The sequence below is a fragment of the Netta rufina genome, assembly GCF_964035555.1.
Source record: "Netta rufina genome assembly, chromosome: 26".
Taxonomy (NCBI): domain Eukaryota; kingdom Metazoa; phylum Chordata; class Aves; order Anseriformes; family Anatidae; genus Netta; species Netta rufina.
This window is the reverse complement of record NC_140150.1, coordinates 2,863,993-2,884,139: the sequence shown is the minus strand read 5'-3', so window position 1 is coordinate 2,884,139 and position 20,147 is coordinate 2,863,993. Positions and strand designations below refer to the sequence as shown.

Here is a 20,147-nt window from a genome sequence, read left to right as displayed (position 1 = left end):
CGTTAGCTGTATTTGTGAGTCCCATTCCATGTATTCACTAGCTGTAACCAAGCTGTCCATCTTTAATTAGCTGCCCAGTACTTTAGTTAGAACCTGCTTTTAATATTTAATTAGAAGCTGCTTTTATTCACTAACATGCTGTTCTGCAAATCATGTTCAAAACTGGTACTTTAATGCTGACATGGGCCTTGCCCAAGAAAATGCCTTAAAGCAGTTGTCCCTAGACAAGAGGGTGCTTTTGTAGTCAAAGAAATTTGGATGTGAATTTAGTTGTCACTGTATGTGCTGTAAATTTAACAAATTTACAGTTGAATTACTTTTGCTTCATCAGGATAAAGACAACAAGAGCTATCTTGCCACAATAGCCCCCAGAAGACTAAGCAGTACAAGTGATTTAGAAGAAAAAGAAAACAGGTGAGACTGAACTTAAGGCTCAGCTTCAATCTTGTAGACTTTCCTCTTGTAGACTTACCTTTTTGTGTATTAATGCTTCATATTTGTTGTCAGTAGTCCTGACTGCACAGGTAATCACAGTATTTGGAGATTTCTCTGCTCCATAACAGTCCTGGTACATTGTCTTGCATTTAGGTGAGCAGGACAGTGGATTAGTTTCTCCATCCCTATATTCCTACTTATATAGTCTCCCTCTGGGAAACTGGATTTCTGCCTGCTTTTTCATTTTATGTGTAAGTGCCTGACTTTGTAACTGGCACCTACACTTGTACTTCTGCCATTTGCTCAATGGTTGCTGTCAGTCCTTTTGTTCATATCGCCGTCACTTTTTGATTCACTGGAGTTTGTGAACTCTCATGTACAGAACTGTTTCCATTGCAGGGGCTGTTTTTACAGGAATTGTTTGTAGTTGCCTCTGAACAGAACCAGATTAGCAATGGGATAAATATCTAGTATATCAAGACATGGTTGAATTGCTTATCTCTGCAAACAGGTTCTCGTGGTTTGGAATAAAAATTGGCCTAGCTTTATTTCTAGAGAGTTCCACAGTAGTGATAGAAAGGCACAAACAGAAAAGTTACTGTGAGCAGTAATTGTTGTGAAAAAGTCACAGGAGATGACCACCATGAGAGAGCTTCACAGTTTGAGATTCTTTTGCTGGAACCTCCCTGCTGTGTTCTTGCTTAATCTCAGCTAGCCACTGCGATTTGGACTGCAGCAGACAACTTGTGTTTAACTGACTGATAAGCCTGAGCGGTTTTGGCAGTGGCTTGAATTGAGTGGCATATCCAGCTGACTGCTGATAAGTGTCCTTTGCTCTATAAAGCAGAGTGAGGAGGATTGGACTGCATGAACAGATGGTGCCCAGATGTACTTTGTAGTACAGATTTTTCCCAATATTCCTTCATTTCAAAACAGCTGAGTATCACTTTATGGAACACAGAGATGTCTGAAAGGACATCAGGACAGATACTGCAATTGAAAAATGAAAAATAATTGTGGGCTGACAAGGGTTACGTTACACGGTTAAGGTGCTGTCCAAAACCAGAGCAGAATATTGCTAAAGTGTGAATTAGGAGAAGGAGCCCAGATTTCAGATAAATATGATAAATACAAAACTAATAATTTATTCATAGATTGTCAAGTAGTTTTAGATACTGCCAAATGTTTGTCTGTTTTCTGCTGCTGTATATAGCAAAGGATTTTTCATACTGAGTTGTTTTGACTTCTGTCATTGCCTGAAAGGTTGGAGAATAAAGAATTTCACTGCAGTTGCAATACCTGTCCATTTGTTCAATGTTGTTTGATACAAGGTGAGAAGAGAAATATCAAGTGATGTTATTTAATATTTTACTCTTCTTCTGTGGACAGCCTAAATTTCAATTGCAACTTTTCTTACTAGAAAAGGATCTTGTTCCTCTTTATGCAAACATCACATCATCTCGTGATTCTTAAATAATGCAGCCGGTAATCACAGAAACTGATGTGAAGGCCAGCAGAAGCATTTCAAAGAGATGTCACCTCCAAACAGTAATGTTTATATGTGTAAGGAAAGGATTTGTGTTGTGGAACTGTCAAAGACTGAAAGTTTTTCTAAAGAAACCTTGTGGTCTCTCCTGCATTAGAGAATCAGCCGTTAACATAGTGCGGAGCGGCTCCTACACCCGGCAGCCATGGAGGGATGAATCCAAGGGAAACGAAGCTCCCCATTCTGGTGCTCCTACTACCTACGTATCTACATACTTGAAAAGGTATGCCCAATTCTTTTACTTAGGTTCCCAGCAGTCATTCCTTCTCTTAACATGCCTCCCAAACTTCAACTCTTTGCCTTCTGCTCACTGCATGAGTGTAATTGGCCTTGAAACCTTCTTCTGAAAGCAGGAAATGAAAATTAAGATTTGTCAACATTTGTCATGCTAAATGGTCTTCTTAAAGACTGTCTCTTTTGTTGACTTATAAATTGTTGTGCTGAATTTAAATGCTCTTGTTCACATAATTCAAATGCAAAATGTTTTGTCTCAGTTTTATGTTAGTATTATGGTTAGATAATAAAAGGGAAATTGATCATAAAAAGAGAATAAAGTAATTACAGTCTGAAATCAATGTTCAAATAGCTATTAACAGGTAAGTTGGAGCTTAGCTGATTTTGGTTTTCATTAGTATGTGTTTATGGCATCAAGATTATCCGAAAAATGGCAGTGTTCTTATGCATGACTTATGACACGAGCGTGACTGATGTCTCCAATCATTTACTTGTGGCAGTAAGGAACCAGTTTCTGCACAGTGTACATGACACTGTAGAAGCAATTTCTGATTGCTGGTAGATTAGCCAAGCAGAATCAGAAAAGCAATGCTGCACGTAACTTCGATAATAGTCAGTATCTTTCAGCTCTCTGGAAGTCAGAGGCTTAGTTTCCTAGAAGAACAAGGTAATGGCCATCTCTGAATGAGGTGAATGAATGGCCTCGGGTAAGGCAGATAATGCATCACTGGGCTTTCATCCATGTTGTGAGAAGGATCAGCACTTTCTGCAAGTACTGCACCATCACCTTTATTTTAGCTAGTATGGAAACCATCAAAACAGCATGTGTCATGGTGCAAAGCCATGGTGCTTGAGGAAGAGGGCAGAAATGTCTCAAGGTTTTAGATTCCTTCACCAAATTCTAGACCCTGAAATAAATAACTGTCCTGAAGATGGAACAATTGCTTGAGATTTGGGAAGAGGCATGCTTTTTGTGTTCTCATCCTCATGCTGGTAGAGGTAAGTTCTGTTCTAGGATAGGTCCGTCCAATTGCTGGGCACATACAGACCCATTTCCACAAAAGGTGAAACAGCCACTTCGAGCAGTAGACTCTTCCTGATCTGCTGATCCGTTCCAGTGACTTCACATCTATCCTGGGACATGATGACAGGCCAACCTCCATAGCTCTCTCAAAAGGCAGGCCGACAAGCAGCAGCTGATTACATTGGAAAACTTTTGCCTCCTGCAGCTGGCATGCCTTACTGTTTTCCCTAGTATGAGAGACAGTCCAGTCCACAGCACCACTAAAAGGGTTGTTGAAATTTTATGGACATTGACTGTCTATCTCATCTAGTCCAGAACCAGCTGTAATATTACACTCACACAGTTGTACTGTATTCCCTTGGTTAAACTGTACCGAGATCACCTAAGGTTTTGGCTGGCAGTGGTATTTTGCTCATAAAAATATCCTGTCACAAAGGCTGAATTCTGGCCTTTTCTAGGAGGGTGTTGTATTATAAGCAATTACAGAGCATAACTTTGCCAGCTGAGGAATAAAGGGTAGGGATATGCGCACTTTTCTACAGTTTTGTATGATTTTACAAACAACAAAACCACGATCAATTTGCCCTCTGTCTCCTAATGTTTTCTGTAGAAGAGCACAGGGAAATTAAACATAATTGTATTGAACCTCTGATTTCTCCAGCCTTGTGCCTCAGCTTATAAGATGAGAAAGGGAACCTGCTGCTTGTTACAGATAAGCTCTTTGTCACCAGAGTTTTGTTAACATTTGGAAAACACAACTCCAAAGGATAAAAGCTCATCCTAAGAGAGAAAGAATTAAAGTGAACATGACATACTTGTATGTTACTGACAGGACAACTGCTGTGCATCTGCGTTTCCCCCTCACCTTAACATTTAGCTAAACTCCATAAAGATACCTAGTTACATTCTGCAAGCACTTTTATGACCCCCAAACAAAGAGTAAACAACAGCAACAGCATCTTAAGATGTTGAAAATGGCTTTTCTGCAAAATTGGGGCAAAATAGCTTGCGTTAACTTCGCAAATGCACTTCAGCTCTAGTTGAAGTAAATGTTAAACCTCTTTCTCTAATGGCAGTGATTGTCATTCATTCTGCTTACTCTCTGGGTGTACCACTAGTGAAAAAAAAATCACAGAACCCTTTTCTGACAACCTGTTCTCCGTTTTAGTGCATGTTGGCCTTTGAACAGCCAGTTCACATCAGCTCTGTGTTAAAGTGTTTGGAGGAGAACTGGTGAGCAGATTGAATTAATTCAGCACCCTTCCTTCGACATCGGCCATAAGAGATGCCTCACACCAAAATGAAATCACCTTTTCAGTTTTCTTCTTTTTACATATTTGCAGATACTCCTTGCTATTTTTGATGACATAAAATCCATCATAGCAAGCCGGCCCAACCATCCAGACTCTAGGAGGCAGTCCACACTCCATCAGCAGTTCGTTTTGAAGACCAAGTTGCAGAAGCTAGAGTAACTTAAGAGCAGCCTTCCCCTCTACCCTTGCTTTCAACAATCATTAATTTTGGAGCTTGGGGTCCTGCTTAGGCCATGGTTCTTACTAGCGACCACTGTGACCTGCTTCCTTAAGCAAATCCCATTTTGCTCTCTGCAGCACCCTGTGGCAGAATATTTAATTTAAAAAAAAGTTACATATTTTGGGCCAACATATTTTTTAGTGTATGTGGAAGCCTTTTAAGGTTTTGAAGGTTTTAAAGATTTTTTTTTAAATTCCCCTTGCCTTAGCTGTTTCCAGAAGTATTCTTTTTACTGATTTGAAATGTTGCTTTCCATTTCATTGCTTATTCCCTCATGGCTATGTTATGGTGCGATGCTAGAAAATGAATAGCAGTGTGTTGGTGCCTTTATTTCTAATGTTGGATTCTTTAGCATAAATTCATAATCCTCCTTTTTACAGATTTACATGAACACAGCTGTTAATTAACAAGATTTTCCAGCTTACCTTTTTCTTGCTATTTTCTGGTCCCGTTCACGTCAAATGTGAACAATTTGAATAAATGTCTTGGAAGCTTCCCCAAACTGCGCGGTGCCACCCGTGCCAGGTGGCACAGGGGGGAGGTGAATTCCCATGGGGCTGGCGATGCCTTGGCTCCCTTCTTGTGAGCAGGAACGAGTGAGTGATGCCCCAGCACCACCTTTCCCTGCCACCCGGGGCCTGTGCATGTAGGAGCCGGCCCTGTGCCATCACCAGGCTCTTCTCCATTCCCCCTTCTTCCCATCTCTGCTCTCCAGGCACCTGGTGCTCCTTCTGTCCTGTCTCCCCTTTCCAGCCGTTGCCTTTTTGCTTCCGAAGCACTTGTCGGGTCTCCCTGAATAACCCTCCCACCTCTTCCCTGACCAAGTTCCTTGTCTCTTTTGCAGCCCCCACCTCGCGCCGCAGCCTCTCTGCCTTGGGTTCTCCTGGGATGGTGCCACGTTGACCCTGCTCCCCCCAGGGTTGCCTCCAGCTTTTCCCAGGCTTCTCCTCTTGTTCGTTCCCCTGCTGCATGCTCCGCTGCAGTCATCGTCCCAGTACTCCAGGCCCTGATTTCTCCCCCTCATCTCTGCAACTCGACGGCTGCTTGCTCTGCACACCCACGCCAGCCAGGTTTAGCTCCCCGCTCTTACCCTCCTCCCAGCCCATCTCCAAGGCTTCGCCATTTCTTCTGTTGCAGTGAGCCAAGGAGAGGCATTTTCTTCCAAAATGATTTCCTGCTCCTGCATGCTCCGGGCTGGGGCTGGCTTTCCAGAGGAAGTGTTGTTTAGAGCCCAGTGGAGGTTGCTACCTGGTGACGGTAATTTGCTTGTTCCTTTGGGACCTGGACCTGGCAAGCAGCCATCAACTGAAGAGCCCAAATGTAATGTTCCTCCCCGTGGAGGCCTTCCAGGATGCTCCAGTCTCTCCTTTGGCTGTCTAGGGATCAGCTGCTTGTTCTGGGCTGGCCGGCCTTCTTGGCATTTTATATGATTCGCAAATTGAGTGCCTAAGTGAATCGGACGGGTTCCTTCCTCTGACCTCCTGTCCTTGGCTGTTGTCCTGCCCCTTCCAAGTTTTATTTCAGCCTCAGGCTGCTCTCTGACTCTTGCTGTAGTGGTAACTTCCAGTCCCAGCCCAGTTACCCTGGCTTTCCCACAAACACGCATTTTTTTGTCCTGGTCTGCTTTTCCTCTAGGTCAACTTTTATCCCCGATGTATTTTGTCAACCACTTTCCTCCATGTGTGCTTGCATGGGAGTTGTTAGGATGCAGGAGGTGAGACGAAGCCTTCCTAGCCTTTGATCCTAGCCCAGTCTGACCAGTAGCAGCCAGGAATACCAGTTGCTGGGTGTGTCAGGTGTGACAGGATCCTAGAGCGTGCATGCATGCAGACAAGGAGCAGCCTGGTTGTTCGTGGGACATTTCAGTCAGTCTGTTTTTAGAGGTGTGTGACTTATCCCACTTCGGGAGGATTTTTTCCAGGTAGATCCTCATGGGAGAGCCCTCCTCCTTTTCTCCAAAGTGTGAGCACGTAGAGCATTTCAGCAGTACTGGTTTTAAGGGTTTTGCATTAAAATGGCAAAACGTGAATTTCCCGTGCTCGTTCTTGAATATTTTTGGATGGTTTTGGTAGCGATTTGCCAGATGTACAGAGTTTGTGCCAAACGTGCCTTCAAGAAAATTAGAGCTTCAACCGTTCATCTGTGCCAAAGCTTTTAGCCACTGAAAACAGGTTCTTAGAGCTGGGAGCACTGGGCATCTTGAGGAGGCGAGGCAGCCAGACCTGCTTTTGTCACTCTCTCCTTCCCTGCTTTCAGCACCCTGATCCTTGCTCGTTGTTTCTGCCTTGCCCCAGCACACAGGGGCGCTCTGGGTGTGCCGCTTCCACGGCGGTAGGATTTTTCCTTTCCCTGATCTTCACTGATTCACCTCCACGCCGTTATTCTCTCGCTGAAGCTCAGCTGGGCTTGTCTAAAAGGTGCTGCTCGCGCTGGCCTGCGTGTGAGTGATCTGCAGCGGCTCCGGTGTGCTCTAATCCCCTCGCACACACTTTGCCAAGATGTAATACTCAGCTGAGAGCCCGGCTGCGGTGATGTTCTGTTGGATATTTACTGTGCTCTGAAGGACGTGATTTTGTGATGTTTTACAGTGCTTCATTTGGTAGAAGTAGTGACCTCAGCAGCCCCTACATTTCAGCCAGTCGCAATACATCTCTAGCTACCTCACCCACTACCACTGGTCCATCTACCTCACTGAGCGCCCCGTGGCAACCTGCCTCTGCCTGTCCCACACCTCTCGGTGCGAACACTGCTGCGTCAGCCCGCCCGTACACCAGGTAACGGCTCTCAGCGGAGATAACGCTGCAGCAAATCGGCATTTGGGTTGGAAGCTCTGAGTTCTGGAATGGATTGTGGATTGGAAATGTACCTGCACAGGGGAAACCTTGATAAGACGTTCCAGAGTGGTTGCGTTGGGCAGTTTCGGTAGTGTGTATGCACCAGGAAGCAGTTCACAGCCTGTGTGTGACCTTCTTCACTCACTGGAGTGGTCGACTGGGCACTCTTAACGCCCTGGTACGATCACAAGGGGCTGCTCAGGCCGCTCTCGGGTGTTCACTGCACGTGTCTCGGCGTTCATTCCTCCTGCCTGCTCACCAGTCACATTTTCTAATGGTTTTTGCCGCAAACAGGGATGTGAAGCCTAACTGTGAATTCCTCTCGCTTATTCTTCTACAAGATTTTAAACTCTCATTTTCTTCTGTGCTGTTCCCTTCAAAAACACGAGCGCAGAACAAGGAGAAGGAGCTGGCAGTGTTCCCCGGAGGTGGCTGGTCTCGGTTAGCAGTTGAGTTCACTTGCTTTGCTTTCCATTATGTCTTCTCTATTTCAGAGCCCCTTTCAGGCAACAAACTGATTCTGCTGTAGAGAAAAGTACAGAGGGCCTCTCTGCTAGCACCCCCCTAGGTGTAATCACAAACCGTGCTGTGCTCGGCTCTGCTAACGGTATTGCCAATGCCGGTGCTGCCTCCACTACAGGAAAGGACTTCTCAGCTGAGGAAGCCAGGGAGCGCAGAAGGTTAGTGAGCAGAGTGCCGGTGCGTTTCGTTCCTCCTCTGTGACCAGGTCTCCCGTGGTGGCAGCAGGGGGCTGTAAGAGGTGTTTCTTAGGCACGGCGCGAAGTCCCAGGCTGCTGCCCCTGCTCCGTCCTGAGGTTTTGAACGGAGTCATTGCGGGGTTGAAGGTTAAATTTAGCTTCATGATTTTCTGCTTGTTCTTTCAGCGTGTCTCGGCGTTTTTCTTCAGTAGTCGTCTCTGCTGCCAATCTCAGTCCCTAAGGGCTCTGTGTATAGAGGGACAGACTGCACAGCAGCCACTTGGAGTAGGTCCTGTAACACAAAGCTCCTCCTAAAAGAGCTTTGGGCAGAGATGCATTCAGACAAAAATGCATCCCTCTGGTTCTTAGTCCAGTTTGCACATGCCCCCATGGAGACATCTGCTGCCCAAGTTCCCTGGGTCCCCCATTGTTAGTTTGGGGGGCAACAAATCCTCCTGGAGCACGTAGGTGTGTGACACGGGAGGAGATGGACTGCCCTCCAGCAGCATTCATTGCTTTCCTCTGAGGGTGGTGAGGCACTGGAACAGGCTGCCCAGAGAAGCCATGGATGTGTTCAGGGCCAGGCTGGATGGGATTTTGGGCAACCTGCTCTGGTGGGAGGTGTCCCTGCATGTGGCAGGAGGGTGGAATTAGATGATCCTTAAGGTCCCTTCCCACTCAAGCCATTCTACATGTACGGTTCTGTGATTTTAAGACTGGGAAAATAGAAACCTGGCATGGTTGGTACTCTTTGAAAGGAAATTTACCTTGTGCATTTAAGCATCGAGTGATCCATATTTATTGCTGCAAACAGGTAAACTTTTGCAAGATCTGTCCCTTCTGATGGCGTGGATGACATGGCAATAAATAAAATGCAGCAATGAGCTGTGTATTTCTAATGGGCAGCCTGTTCATGGAATGTTTCCAGTAACTAGATTCTTCTGAACTAAAATAATAACTTCTTGAAATACAGACCGTCCTGAGCGTGGAGATAATGCTCTGTACTCTGATATATTTTAAATGGCCTCGAGCCAAAGGATGTGAAAAGCAATGATGGGAATTATCAGCTTGTAAAGATAAAGGTGGTGGAGCTCCGAGGTGCCATGTAATCTGCAGGCAGCCCCGTGACCTCTCTGGTGGAAGGAGGGCATGCCTGCTGCGTGCTTCAGCTGCAGTGGATCCAAGAAAGCAAGCTAGGCTGTGCTATCTGGAAAATACCCAGACTTGTCAGGTTGTTTGGGCACTTTTCTTCCTTTTTCTAGAGCTAGCTCAGGTAGTGCTCTGAAGGTATTGCAAGGGTTCTCTGTGAACCACATCCATCCACTCTGTATGCGGGGAAATAATTTGCAGTAGCTGCAGCAGAGTGTCTTTGTCTGTCAGGACACTTACAGTCACGGCTAGGAGTGCCTCTGCGTGCTCCTTGTCATTTTGCTAGGGTCAGTTGGCTTGGTGTCATTTGCAATTGAATCGAGACGAGCTGCCAAAGATCCTCCTGGTGCACAGAGAGATTGTGCAAGAGGACAGAGCGTGCATTGTGCTTGCAGCTCACACTCCAGCCCATTTCACAACCCTATCTCTGTTTTGGCAAGCGCAGAATAAAGTTGCGGAAGCTTTAGATTCTTCCCAGGAGAAGTGGTCTCCACAAAGCCCACCAGAGCCTTGGCGCTGTCTCCAGACAGGGAGCTTGACTGTGACTGTACTTGTAAATGCCAAAAAGATCATCTATTAATATCACTGCGTCGGCATTTATTGCCGAATCAGTTTCTATAAATAATAGAGGAGATCTGTTTGTCTCCTGCATTTTTATTAGCGAGCCGTCTCTTGTGAATTATGTTAATGCAAAGGGATCAACACCAGAAAATTCCTCCCACCTTTAATCGATGCTTTGCAGCTACCGAGGGAAAAAACACAGCAATGATGCATTACGGGTGGAGGAAACCTCGTTTGTGGGTGTGTGTTCACCGACACAGCCCCTGCCTGCACGCGTTGAACTAGGAAACATGGACTTGGAGGAACGGGAGAGGTCACCTAAATGGGAAAAGCTCATTTTGGAAGGAGGCCAACTTCAGGAAAATAAAATACGAAGGGAAAATGGCAAACAGTTGTCAGGGAAGCACTGTATGCATTTCGGCTCCTGCCGGCAGCTGTTGCAGGAGCATTTGGTCAGCTTCAGTGTTTCCAAAGCTCCGGCTTTCTCTTAGCAACAAAAACACAAACAAGCTTATCTTCTAATATTAGATCGCAGCGATGGCTCCGAAGTTGTAGCCTTAAATTATCCAGGCGAAGCCAAAAGGTTAGAGCAGAAGATTGTGTTAGGTCTGGGGAGGAACGCGGATCAAAGGGCTCAGGAGCGCAGTTGCGCATCCTCTGCCAGCCAGCAGCCCTCGCCCTGGCCCATGGCAGCATTTCTTCCCTGTCTTTTACCTGCTGCACATGTCAGGTGGCCAAATCGGTCAGCAAACGCTCCGGTGGCTGGAAAATAGCATGAACCATGGCTGTGTCTTTACGGAGGGGAGGGAAGAACAAAAAAGCAAAGGCGGCAGCGCAGCTCGGAGGAATGTCCTGCGGTCTGTGTGCCTGCACTGGCCGTGGCCAAAGTGCTGCCTGCTGCTAGGGCCATATGGCTGTGCCAGGCGGCCAGGCTGCTGCCGTGCGTATTTACAGGTACCCAGCTGCACGTTCAGCCTCCCTGCGTTCTGCTGCAGCACTGCGGAGCGCCGACAGCGAGGGGCTGGAAACGTGCCATCCTCCAGAATCAATAGTGTTTTTTTGCCAGTCGATTTCTCCATTTTTCTGGGGGACTTTTGGAGCCAGCGATGAGCGTTGCTGCCGGGCCGTTTCGATGATCTCCTGCCAGCGCCAAGCTGTCTCACATTGCAAATGCGTTTGTCCAGCTGAGCTCTGAACAACACCAGCTCCGAGGGCGAGGTACAGGCACAGGGAGTGCTGTGCATCCCGTCTCCATCCCCTGTCTCACGTGGATCCTGTCCCCCCTGGTGCAAAGCCGCCGTCCTTTTGGTTTCTGCTCGGTGCAAGCAAGTGGTGGGGATTCGAGGGGGGTCCTGCTGGCTGCAGCCCGCTGCCTTTATCTGCATTTATCCGAGATGACAGCGGCCTCTAGTGCCACCCACAGCTCCCTCGCAGAGCTCGCCACGATCCTGCCCCTGCGGTTTGAGCGCCGCGCTGCGTGGCCACGTCTCTCCTGGGAGCCCTACGCATGGAGGCAAGGTGCTTGGGGGTCACACCGAGCTGGGACGTGACTTGTGGCACTGAAAGGAAGGTCTCAGGATCTCCGCGAAGCTTTTCTGGGTCTGAAAAACTGCTACGGATCCCAGGGCAGATGCAAAGGCCACCGTGCAGCCCGTGGGCAGCACCTCTGTGCGGGGAGACGAGCTTTCCCCAAGAGCTTCTGAAGACAGGTCCTGAGTTTGAGCTCTCCACTGTGTAATCGCTTTAAAAGGACGTTCTTGAAGTTGAAGTCATGCCCGGTTTTGTCAGATTTAGGAATTTAATTTGTCCTTCCTCTTTTTTCCCCATCCGCCTTGTTTACACGATTGCATTCTGCAGTCGGGCGTTCTTCCTGCTGCTCAGGAAGGTTCCAGCCAGGTGGTCGTACTTGCTGTCAGGCCAGCTGCTAGAGGCAGGAAATACATCTCTGCCTTATTTTTTTTAACATATTCTGCCCAATTTTTCAGATAAATCAAGAATAAGAGTGAGATGGGCTTGTTTTCTTAGGGCCCAGGGGCTGGAGGCCGTGCTCAGCCCGGCACCTTGCCCTCTAAAGCTTTCCACAAATTTTTTTGCAGATTTTGAAGAAAGTTCACTGACACGCAAGGTAAACGTGCCTGGCAAATATTTCTTCTCTGCTTCACTCCCAAGAGGAATTCATTCTTCATTCCTTCATTCTGAGGATCCAGCTGCTAATTATAGTAGCGTATATTAATAATATATTAATAACTGAATCCTCCTCCACCAGTACTATTAGATGAACAATTTTTGGCAAGTCCTTTTGCCTCGTGATTCTTGTCCTGTCCAAATTCAGAACATGACTCCTGCGGGGTGAGCGCAGATGCCTGATACCTCCGTTAACCTTTATCATTTAACCAAAACCCGTGAAATCTTAGAGATAAACCACGAAAGTTGCGTTCAGGGGGTGTTTAAATGTCACTGGAGAGGAAGCGGTGGGTAAAGCTGTGAGCGCTGCCTTGCTGCCACCTTATTGCTGTCGTCAGTGGTGGCTGACCCTATAATCCTTGTCGCTGAGCGGTTTTACTTCCACGGGGGAGCACACGTGGGGACACCCCCGCCAGGCACCGCGGCAGGGGCAGGGACAGCTTCCCACCCCGCTGCCCAGCGGACAACAAGAAGTTAAAAGGGCTCGTGGAGAAGCGAGCCATCATCCGGCACCTGCTGCCGAAAGCGTTTTATCGGCCGTGCTTTTGCGGTTAATCTCTTTCAGATAAAGTCGTCCTTTTTTTAAAAGGCTGCTGGCCGAATGACGTGGGAGGGCAGGAATCCTTCAGGCCGTGGGGTTTGCCATGTTGGGACGAGGCGAGGTTGCTCCCGCCGTCTCAGAAAGCGGGCTGCGGTTTTTTTATTTGGAAAAAGGTCGAGGTGTGGGCTGGGGGTCACTGCTGCTGAGCTCTGCTTCCTGTAAGGAAGGCGAGCAGGTGTGCTGCCGCGTGCTCAGCTGCCCCCTGCCTTTATCCAGCGCTCAGGGTTAAGGAAGAGGGGGGGGATTTTGGTATTTGCGGAGGAGCCCAGGCTGTAGGTTGGCCCGCTAACTCCAAGCGGGAATATATGCGAGCTCCTCCAGGAATGGTCGAGGGAACGAAGCGGGCACTGCTCGAGCTGACCAGCGTCAAAGAAGTGCAGCTGGAGAGCATGGAGCAAGCAGAAGGTAAAACTGCTTTTCCCCATCCCTGCCTATGTTCCAAATCTGCGCGTGATTCCTCTTTACATCCTAACCAGAACTGCTGATGTTCCCCAGATTTAATCGTGTCTGATAGCCCCTTCCCCTAATGGACCCCAGTCACCTCTGGGTATCAGCACCTGGATGTTCGGAGTAGGGGCATTGACTAACTCAAACATCTTCCCATGCTTCTCAGTGTCCAAAAACTTGAGTTAGACTAAAGAACGGACCTGAAATATTTGTAGAGATGCTGTATGGGTGTGCAGCTGGGAGCGAACAGCACAGAACCAGCTCTTCTGTTCATGTCTTTGCTCCACAGCACCGACCCGTGGATGCTACAGGTGGAGAAGCAAAGGAAGCCAGGTAGTGACCCAGGGACTTGTACGGAAAAAGTTTTTGAGCAAGCTTAATAAATCTGCTGTCCCTGGGAACAGCAGACTCATGAAATCGAACCAAAGCCTCTGGCAACTCTAAGAAATTGCAATCTTAGCTCGGTAGGAAATGGAAATCTGTTCTGCATTATTAATACTCGGCGATGTTTTCTGTAATTCAGATGGGGCTGATTCATGGTTTGGATCCCATGGAAGTGCTCGGGCAGCTGCTTAGTGCCTTCCCCACGAGGTGGCAGTGGAAGGCCGTGCAGCCCTGTGCCAAGCGAGCATTTTTCCCAGGGTTTATGTAGTTCAGTAGCTGAATCCTCCTTATTGCCGGCAAGTTCGTTGGGTTTTTTAGTTGCAAAAGGTAATTTCCCAGATATTCGTGTTTTTGTCCAGTGAATTTTAGTCAAGAATTTCCTGCCTTGTGTACAAACTAGCTTTTGGGAAAGCTGCTATAGGTTGAAAGCTGCTTGAGGTTGGTTAAATGTCAGATTGTGTTCCCTGACTTGCTGCTTACTTGACAATGAGAGAGAAATACTGCGGGAGGCAGAGCACTTGCAGCTTTGTCTGCGTTTCGTTCATCAGCTGGCAGGAGATGGAGTTTCATCCCGCTCCATTTCATGCAGCAATTTTTTTTTAATGCGAAGATTCAGCCTCTGAGGACTGCAGACACCAGCGCACCTTGTGCTGTGACGCAGTGATAAACTGCTCAGCGTGGTGTGTTGGCACCCGATGTCCTGTGCTGAACACAAACCAATTCCAAAGTATTCCAGCCTGGGAAGCTTTGCACTTAGGACAATTACAACTAATGCAGTCAATTAACTAAAGCAAAGTTCAGTAGAGAAAATGTGTTGCTGGCCAGCAGCTTTGTTTGCAGAACTCTTTGCTTGTGTCTTATGGAAAAAAAAATCCTCGATTATTGTTGTTGTTAAACAACCTTTTCCCTTTTTCTGAGAGAGCTGCAACAGCCGAGGGTCACAGACCGGTGGTCACCCAGACAAGGTGGTCAGCTCGAGGAGCGTGATCCCCGTGCCGTTTGTTACCATTTCACCAGGATGCCAAGTGATATTAATTAATGCAAGGGGATAACACTGATCATCTAAAAGCTCCCAGCCCAGGTTCTGTCTCCCTGACTCAGTAGGTAACAGGGCTGCTGCCTTTTCCTTCCTCACAAAGGAGAAGCCGAGCACCTGGAGCAGAGAGCAGCAGCACCCCTGGGTCCGTGCTTGGAGCACTTCTCACTTCTTCGTGTTGCAGCAGCTCAGCCTGTAGAGGACTGGCGCTGAGCTAGCTGCTGCGGGGATGCAGCAGGAGAGGAGCAGCTCTGCTTTCTGAAGAGCATGGGAGGAGATGAACACGGGCAGATGGGACACACGCAGGCGCTGTATGATGGGAAGTGTTCCTAGAGCATCAGCTGCCACGCGTGTAACCTCAAACCATTGTAAACATCACATCAAAGCGTGAGTTTTGAGGAAGGATAAAGGGTACTTGTTGTTTTGATTAGCAAGTGACAAAGATCGCAAGGCTCTTAATCTCTCGGATCAGCACCTGAACGTGTTGAGCACAGCCAAGCTGTTGCAGATAGAGAATTTCATCTTGTGCTTGTTAACCTGCTAATCGTACTGTAAGCAGATGATTGAAATTCAGGCCTTTAAACTTCCACGAGCTGAAAATTCACAGTCCAGATTGAAACACAATGACGGTTCACAACAGCCAGGACTAGCATGAGGGAGAAAAGCAGAGGCCTGAAAATGGGGAATGCTCAGGCGAGCCTTCTCAAGCCAGCTGTGAAATGCTTTGAAGAGTGTGATCTTGAAATCTCGTTATCCCTTTGTCCTCGGCTTATTAAATGACTCAGCATTGTCTGGCTGTCTCTCCCCTCGTTCCCAGCTCCAGCATTTTCAGAGCCTGACATGTCATCCTCCTCTCCTGCCTGTTGCGTGGTCTTGTTAAATTATGGTCAGACAACTTTTTTTTCGTGGCAGCTTCTCTAAGGAGTATTGGCAGTAGCTGTGGGCTGATGCAGAGGACAAGTTAGTGCAGGGATGGATACAGGGGAGAACAGAAACCTGTTGCTTGGTCGTGAGTGCAGGAAGGTGTCTTCTGACTGTTCCCGTGTACCTGTCAGTGCCTGATCTGCTGCTGCATACAGACTTTAGTATCTAACTTAAGAAATCGTATTTTGGGAGCTGCTGTCAGCATTGTTTCCTGCAAAGCTTGCTCTTGCTGCTCTTCCCTCCCCCGGCTTATGGATAGTTTCTTAGCTAGTGGCAAGTTTCCAGCTTGTGGGATTGCATTGCTGGGATGCTGTACTTTTCCAATTGTTTCCAGGGGAACTGTATCAGTTCTTAAGGCTTTTGCTGGGCGTTTTTCTCCCTTTTTTCATTAGACCTACATAAATATCTGTAGGATTTTTGAATTTACTGCAGTGTTTAGGACAGCGAACGTGTGCTCTTGAGAGAAGTGACTTCAGCTGTCAGAGCCTGAATGACTGCATGGCCATCCCTGTGCCGAACGTGCTGTTTGCCTGCAGGAAGCCAAAGCTGTGCCAGCTCCTCCTGCCTGCGTTATCCCGAGCTGGAAGCACCAAAAGTCTTCTCCTGGCTTCTGAGAACATGGTGGCTGTAGCCTCCAGGTGGTGGAGTCACCATCCCTGGAAGTCTTCAAAAGACGTTTAGATGTAGAGCTTAGGGATATGGTTTAGTGGAGGGCTGTTAGCGTTAGGTTGGAGGTTGGACTCGATGACCTTGAGGTCTCTTCCAACCTAGAAAATTCTGTGATTCTGTGATTCTGTTACTGAGTGGAGCATAGGGTCACTCCCAGAGTAGAAAGAGGATTTGGACTGAGAAGAGAGAGGAGTCAGGGGGCAGTGGAGAGGCTCCTGCCCTCTCCACGATCTCATTTCTAACACCAGCACCAGGCATGGCCCCAGTTCTTATCCAGAAGTGCTGTGTTTGGAGGGACCAGACACCTCGAGTTACTGTCTGCCAAGCAGCAGCCCTTCTTCCTGCGCTTTATGGGAACAGGGGTGTGCTGGGGAAGGACCTGATGGGGCTGGGGCAATCCCCCGTGGCCCCCTGCAGCTCGGGGCTGTGCGGCTGCAGAGCTGCGGTGTGCTGGCAGCAAGGCAAAGCTCCCTGACTGCTGTGACAAATGGGCAGCTGTGGCATTTAATGAAGATTCAGCTTCCAGATCTGCTCCGAGCATTGACCCACGCCGGTGACTCTCTTGTAGGCAAATGCTTTCCCAGTGCTGCGTCACCCGGGTATGAAAATGTCAAACTTGGGGACGTTTTCGGGGTTCTTGGCGTGCCCTCCCTGCTGCAGGTGGCTCCCCGCTCCCCCGGCGGTGGATGGCGTTTGTCACGAGTGCTTCAGGTGAGAAGTGCTCGAAAGAGTTCAGGACAGAAAGAAAGGAGAGCGGGGTTGTGATGGGATTATCAGAAGCCTCCGTGTTTCGTGGAGAAATTCATCATAATCCTGTTACCTGTGCACCAGTTAACACGGCTCGTCGTTGCCCCGTGCTCCGGAGGGGTTTCTCTCCACAGCACGATCTTATTTTCCCTGGCACAGGTTCTCCTAGGGACAGGCCCTTGTATTCCTGCCTTACCAGCTCGTGGATCCAGGTTTCCTTTTGCCCTGTTTCGAATCTCCCCTTCTGTCACAATTTTCCTGCTGCTGCTGTTGGTGTGAGGTGGTGATGAGCAATTCGGGATCAACCTTTGTGTGGCAGTGTCCTCGTTAAAAGAGTTAACAGTGAAAATTGGCGTTTTCTTGAAAACTGAAAGAATTAAATGGAAGCTGGAGCAATCACTCAGTTCCCAGCTCGTTTCTAGCTCACACACGAACCAAAAGCTTGCAGCTGCCTGGTGGCAGCAGGACACGCTCGGCTCTGTCTCTGGGAACTGTAAACTTCTGCAGTGGTTTTGCAGCCTCTCACGTACGCATCTCCAACAATTTATATGCTGCTGCTGGTTCTTGCAGCCGAAACTCTGAGAAAACGTTTCTCAGAGAAAGCTTAGCGCAAGGAAATGCAGTGCACGGGGCCACTTCTTTAAAGATCTGCACGGAGCACGTGATGTTTGCTGGAGTTAATAGGATGCCGTGGATACCGCACTTCATTAAGCAGTGCGTTTCTTGAAATAATTAAAAACTCTGTGGATTGTTTACAGGCTGCTTTTGCTGTTTGTTCCCTTCAGCCTGCTGCGATCTGCAGTTTTTCTGCTTTGGAGAGCAGGGTATTGCTCTCCCTCTGCCGTTTAGCCCAGCCTTGCTTTGTGGCTGCATCAGATCTTGCTGTCTCCTTTCCGTGAATTTGTTCTCTCTTTCCTCCTTCCCTCTCATTTAGCATGCTCCAGTAGCCTAAAATTCAGCTGGTAAGCAAAGTGAAGCTTCACCCAGATCTGTAAAATCTGTCTGTACCTCCTGATGCCGGCACCGCCACCCCGAATAAAGGAGACAAAAAATTCCCCTTGTCAATTAGAGCAAAACTGCGGCTGGCTTGCCAGCAGGTGCGGTGTCTGTGTTTGCACTGGAGATGTTTACAGCACAGCCACCTTCCCTCATCGCCAGGGGAAGGCTGGAGCTGCTTACTCAGAGAAATCGGCAGTGTCCCTGTGCAGTGGCTCTGCTGATTTGTATCAGAACAGTCCTTTAGCTCAGACTTGTAAAATGGCTTTGGGTGAGCTCCAAGCTTTGGGGAATTGTGTAAATGGAAACCAAAAGTTGGTAATCAATAAAGGCTGCAGCCTGAGCTGTGCTGGTCTGACTTGCAAAATGTGCTGGAGATTAAGTCACTGTTACGGGTGAGGCATGCAGAATTGCTAATGGTGCTTTTAAAATATTCCCATCTTTCTATAAATTCTGGAAGCACAGAGAAAAAGGTCTGGGAGAATGAAGGGATAAGAGACGAAACATTTATTCTCTTGCTGCATTCTTGCTCTGTCCATGCACTTGGCCGCCTTTACCCAAAGCTGTAGCTGAGCACTGAAGGAAGGGAAACCCTGCAGCAGCCTCGCTGTGCTCCTGCAAACCTGCTGCTTTGACCCTGCCACAGAGCCACAGGGCTCCCAGTGGGCACACCACACCTTGTTTTAGCTCAGCTGGTGCTGAGCTGCTCTCCATGGATTTGTCTAACCTTTTTCTGATCCATTTGGAAAATTTGCCTTGTCCTCTCCTGCACCCTGTGCCAATGAGCTTGGGCCTTTTTTTGCTGCGTGCAGAAGTATTTCAGCTGCTTGAAGCACGACCTCGTGGTGCTCACACGTACCAGGAGTGTTCCTGAACAAGCACGGTGTGGCTCTCTGCATACGTGCTGTCGTATGAGCCAAATTCCTCTCCAGGCAAAGGCATGTCTCATTTTTCATCCTCCAGCTCCCCGATGCATGTATGTAGCTCCTGCGCTCCTGCCCTGTCAGTGAGAACTGCTGAATCCTGAAATCCTAAAGAGCACGAGATGCAAGTTCTGCTGATTCAGAGCTGCTGCAGTGCCCTGGCCACCTGACTTAGCCACAGCTTTACTTGGTTTCTACCTTTCAGGATTTTTTTTTTTACTACTGCTCTGAACTTAACTCGTGGTATATTTTACAAATGCGTTCTTCCCGCAGGTGGCTTATTACTTGGGGACGCTGTGCTAATAGCAGCTATTCTGCTTGTGTCAAAAGCTGCAGGAAGGGCTGATTGTTCCCTTAATGTGCCATTACCCGGGTAGCCCATATGCACAGCATAAAGGGGAGCAAAAGAGAACTTCTCCTCTGCAAAATTAGGAGTTGCATTGCTTTCACGCGTCGAATGGCAGGTTGTTTTGTTCGGGAAACAGCAAATTCTTGGGAGGCAATCATCTCTCTGAATTTTAGGCACTTCCAGCGTTGGCATATCCATCACAGCTAGTGTTTCTGTCTGGATAATCAATGGGAAGAAATGAGCTCCTCTGCAATGCATTCCCATGATCTGTGCTGGAGGCTCTTTCTGAAGGTGATGAATTGCACCCTGGAAGTGCAGTTCGGTGAGTCTGGCCAGCTCGGATGTAGACATCTCCATCGCAGCCAGCTCCCAGAGGATGATTCATCTCCTCTACAAGTCTGCAGCGCCGGCGTCTCCAGCACGGACGATCCTTCTCCCTCTCCTTATACTCTGGAAACCTGGGCAGGACACGCAGGGGAGTTTAGGGCACGATTTAGCGGGTTGGATGCACCCGGTTTTAGGTGAGAAGACTTTGTTTTATCTGCCCCGTTGAGGTGTGAGGTACCCCATGGAAGTACCTGCAGGTAATCAGAGCACCCCCTGTTACGTGGTGCGAGTTTCCCTGCTCAGCAGCGGAGGGCAGCGTGCGTTTGGCTGCCAGCCACGAGCCAGCTGAAATCAGTGCTAAGCACACGATCGTGAAGAGATGGATAAAAGCTGGGGGGGGAGGACGATTTCGGAATGATCCACCCTCTGGGATTCATTGGGTTTTGTCGTAGTGCAGCAAAGTCAGTAATCTTCCTAATAAATTGCTGGATCAGATGAAAAACCCGTTCAGCCCATTTCTTTATAGGTGGAAGTGGCCTGGAGTGG

The 20,147-nt window shown here is 48.1% G+C and overlaps 1 protein-coding gene across 5 annotated transcripts in view; it reads left to right on the top strand.

The window, feature by feature from the left end:
* PPP1R12B (protein phosphatase 1 regulatory subunit 12B) overlaps positions 1-20,147 on the top strand; it is a 113,400-nt gene that overhangs the window by 46,656 nt on the left and 46,597 nt on the right. For 2 of the 5 annotated variants that reach the window (XM_084302037.1, XM_084302036.1), the window contains exons 11-14: positions 332-414; positions 2,079-2,204; positions 7,361-7,546; positions 8,101-8,286. In XM_084302037.1, coding sequence (XP_084158163.1) covers positions 332-414; positions 2,079-2,204; positions 7,361-7,546; positions 8,101-8,286 — 581 coding nt within the window. The remainder of the gene's footprint in view (positions 1-331; positions 415-2,078; positions 2,205-7,360; positions 7,547-8,100; positions 8,287-20,147) is intronic. The other 3 variants (XM_084302039.1, XM_084302038.1, XM_084302040.1) reach the window with 3 other exon arrangements.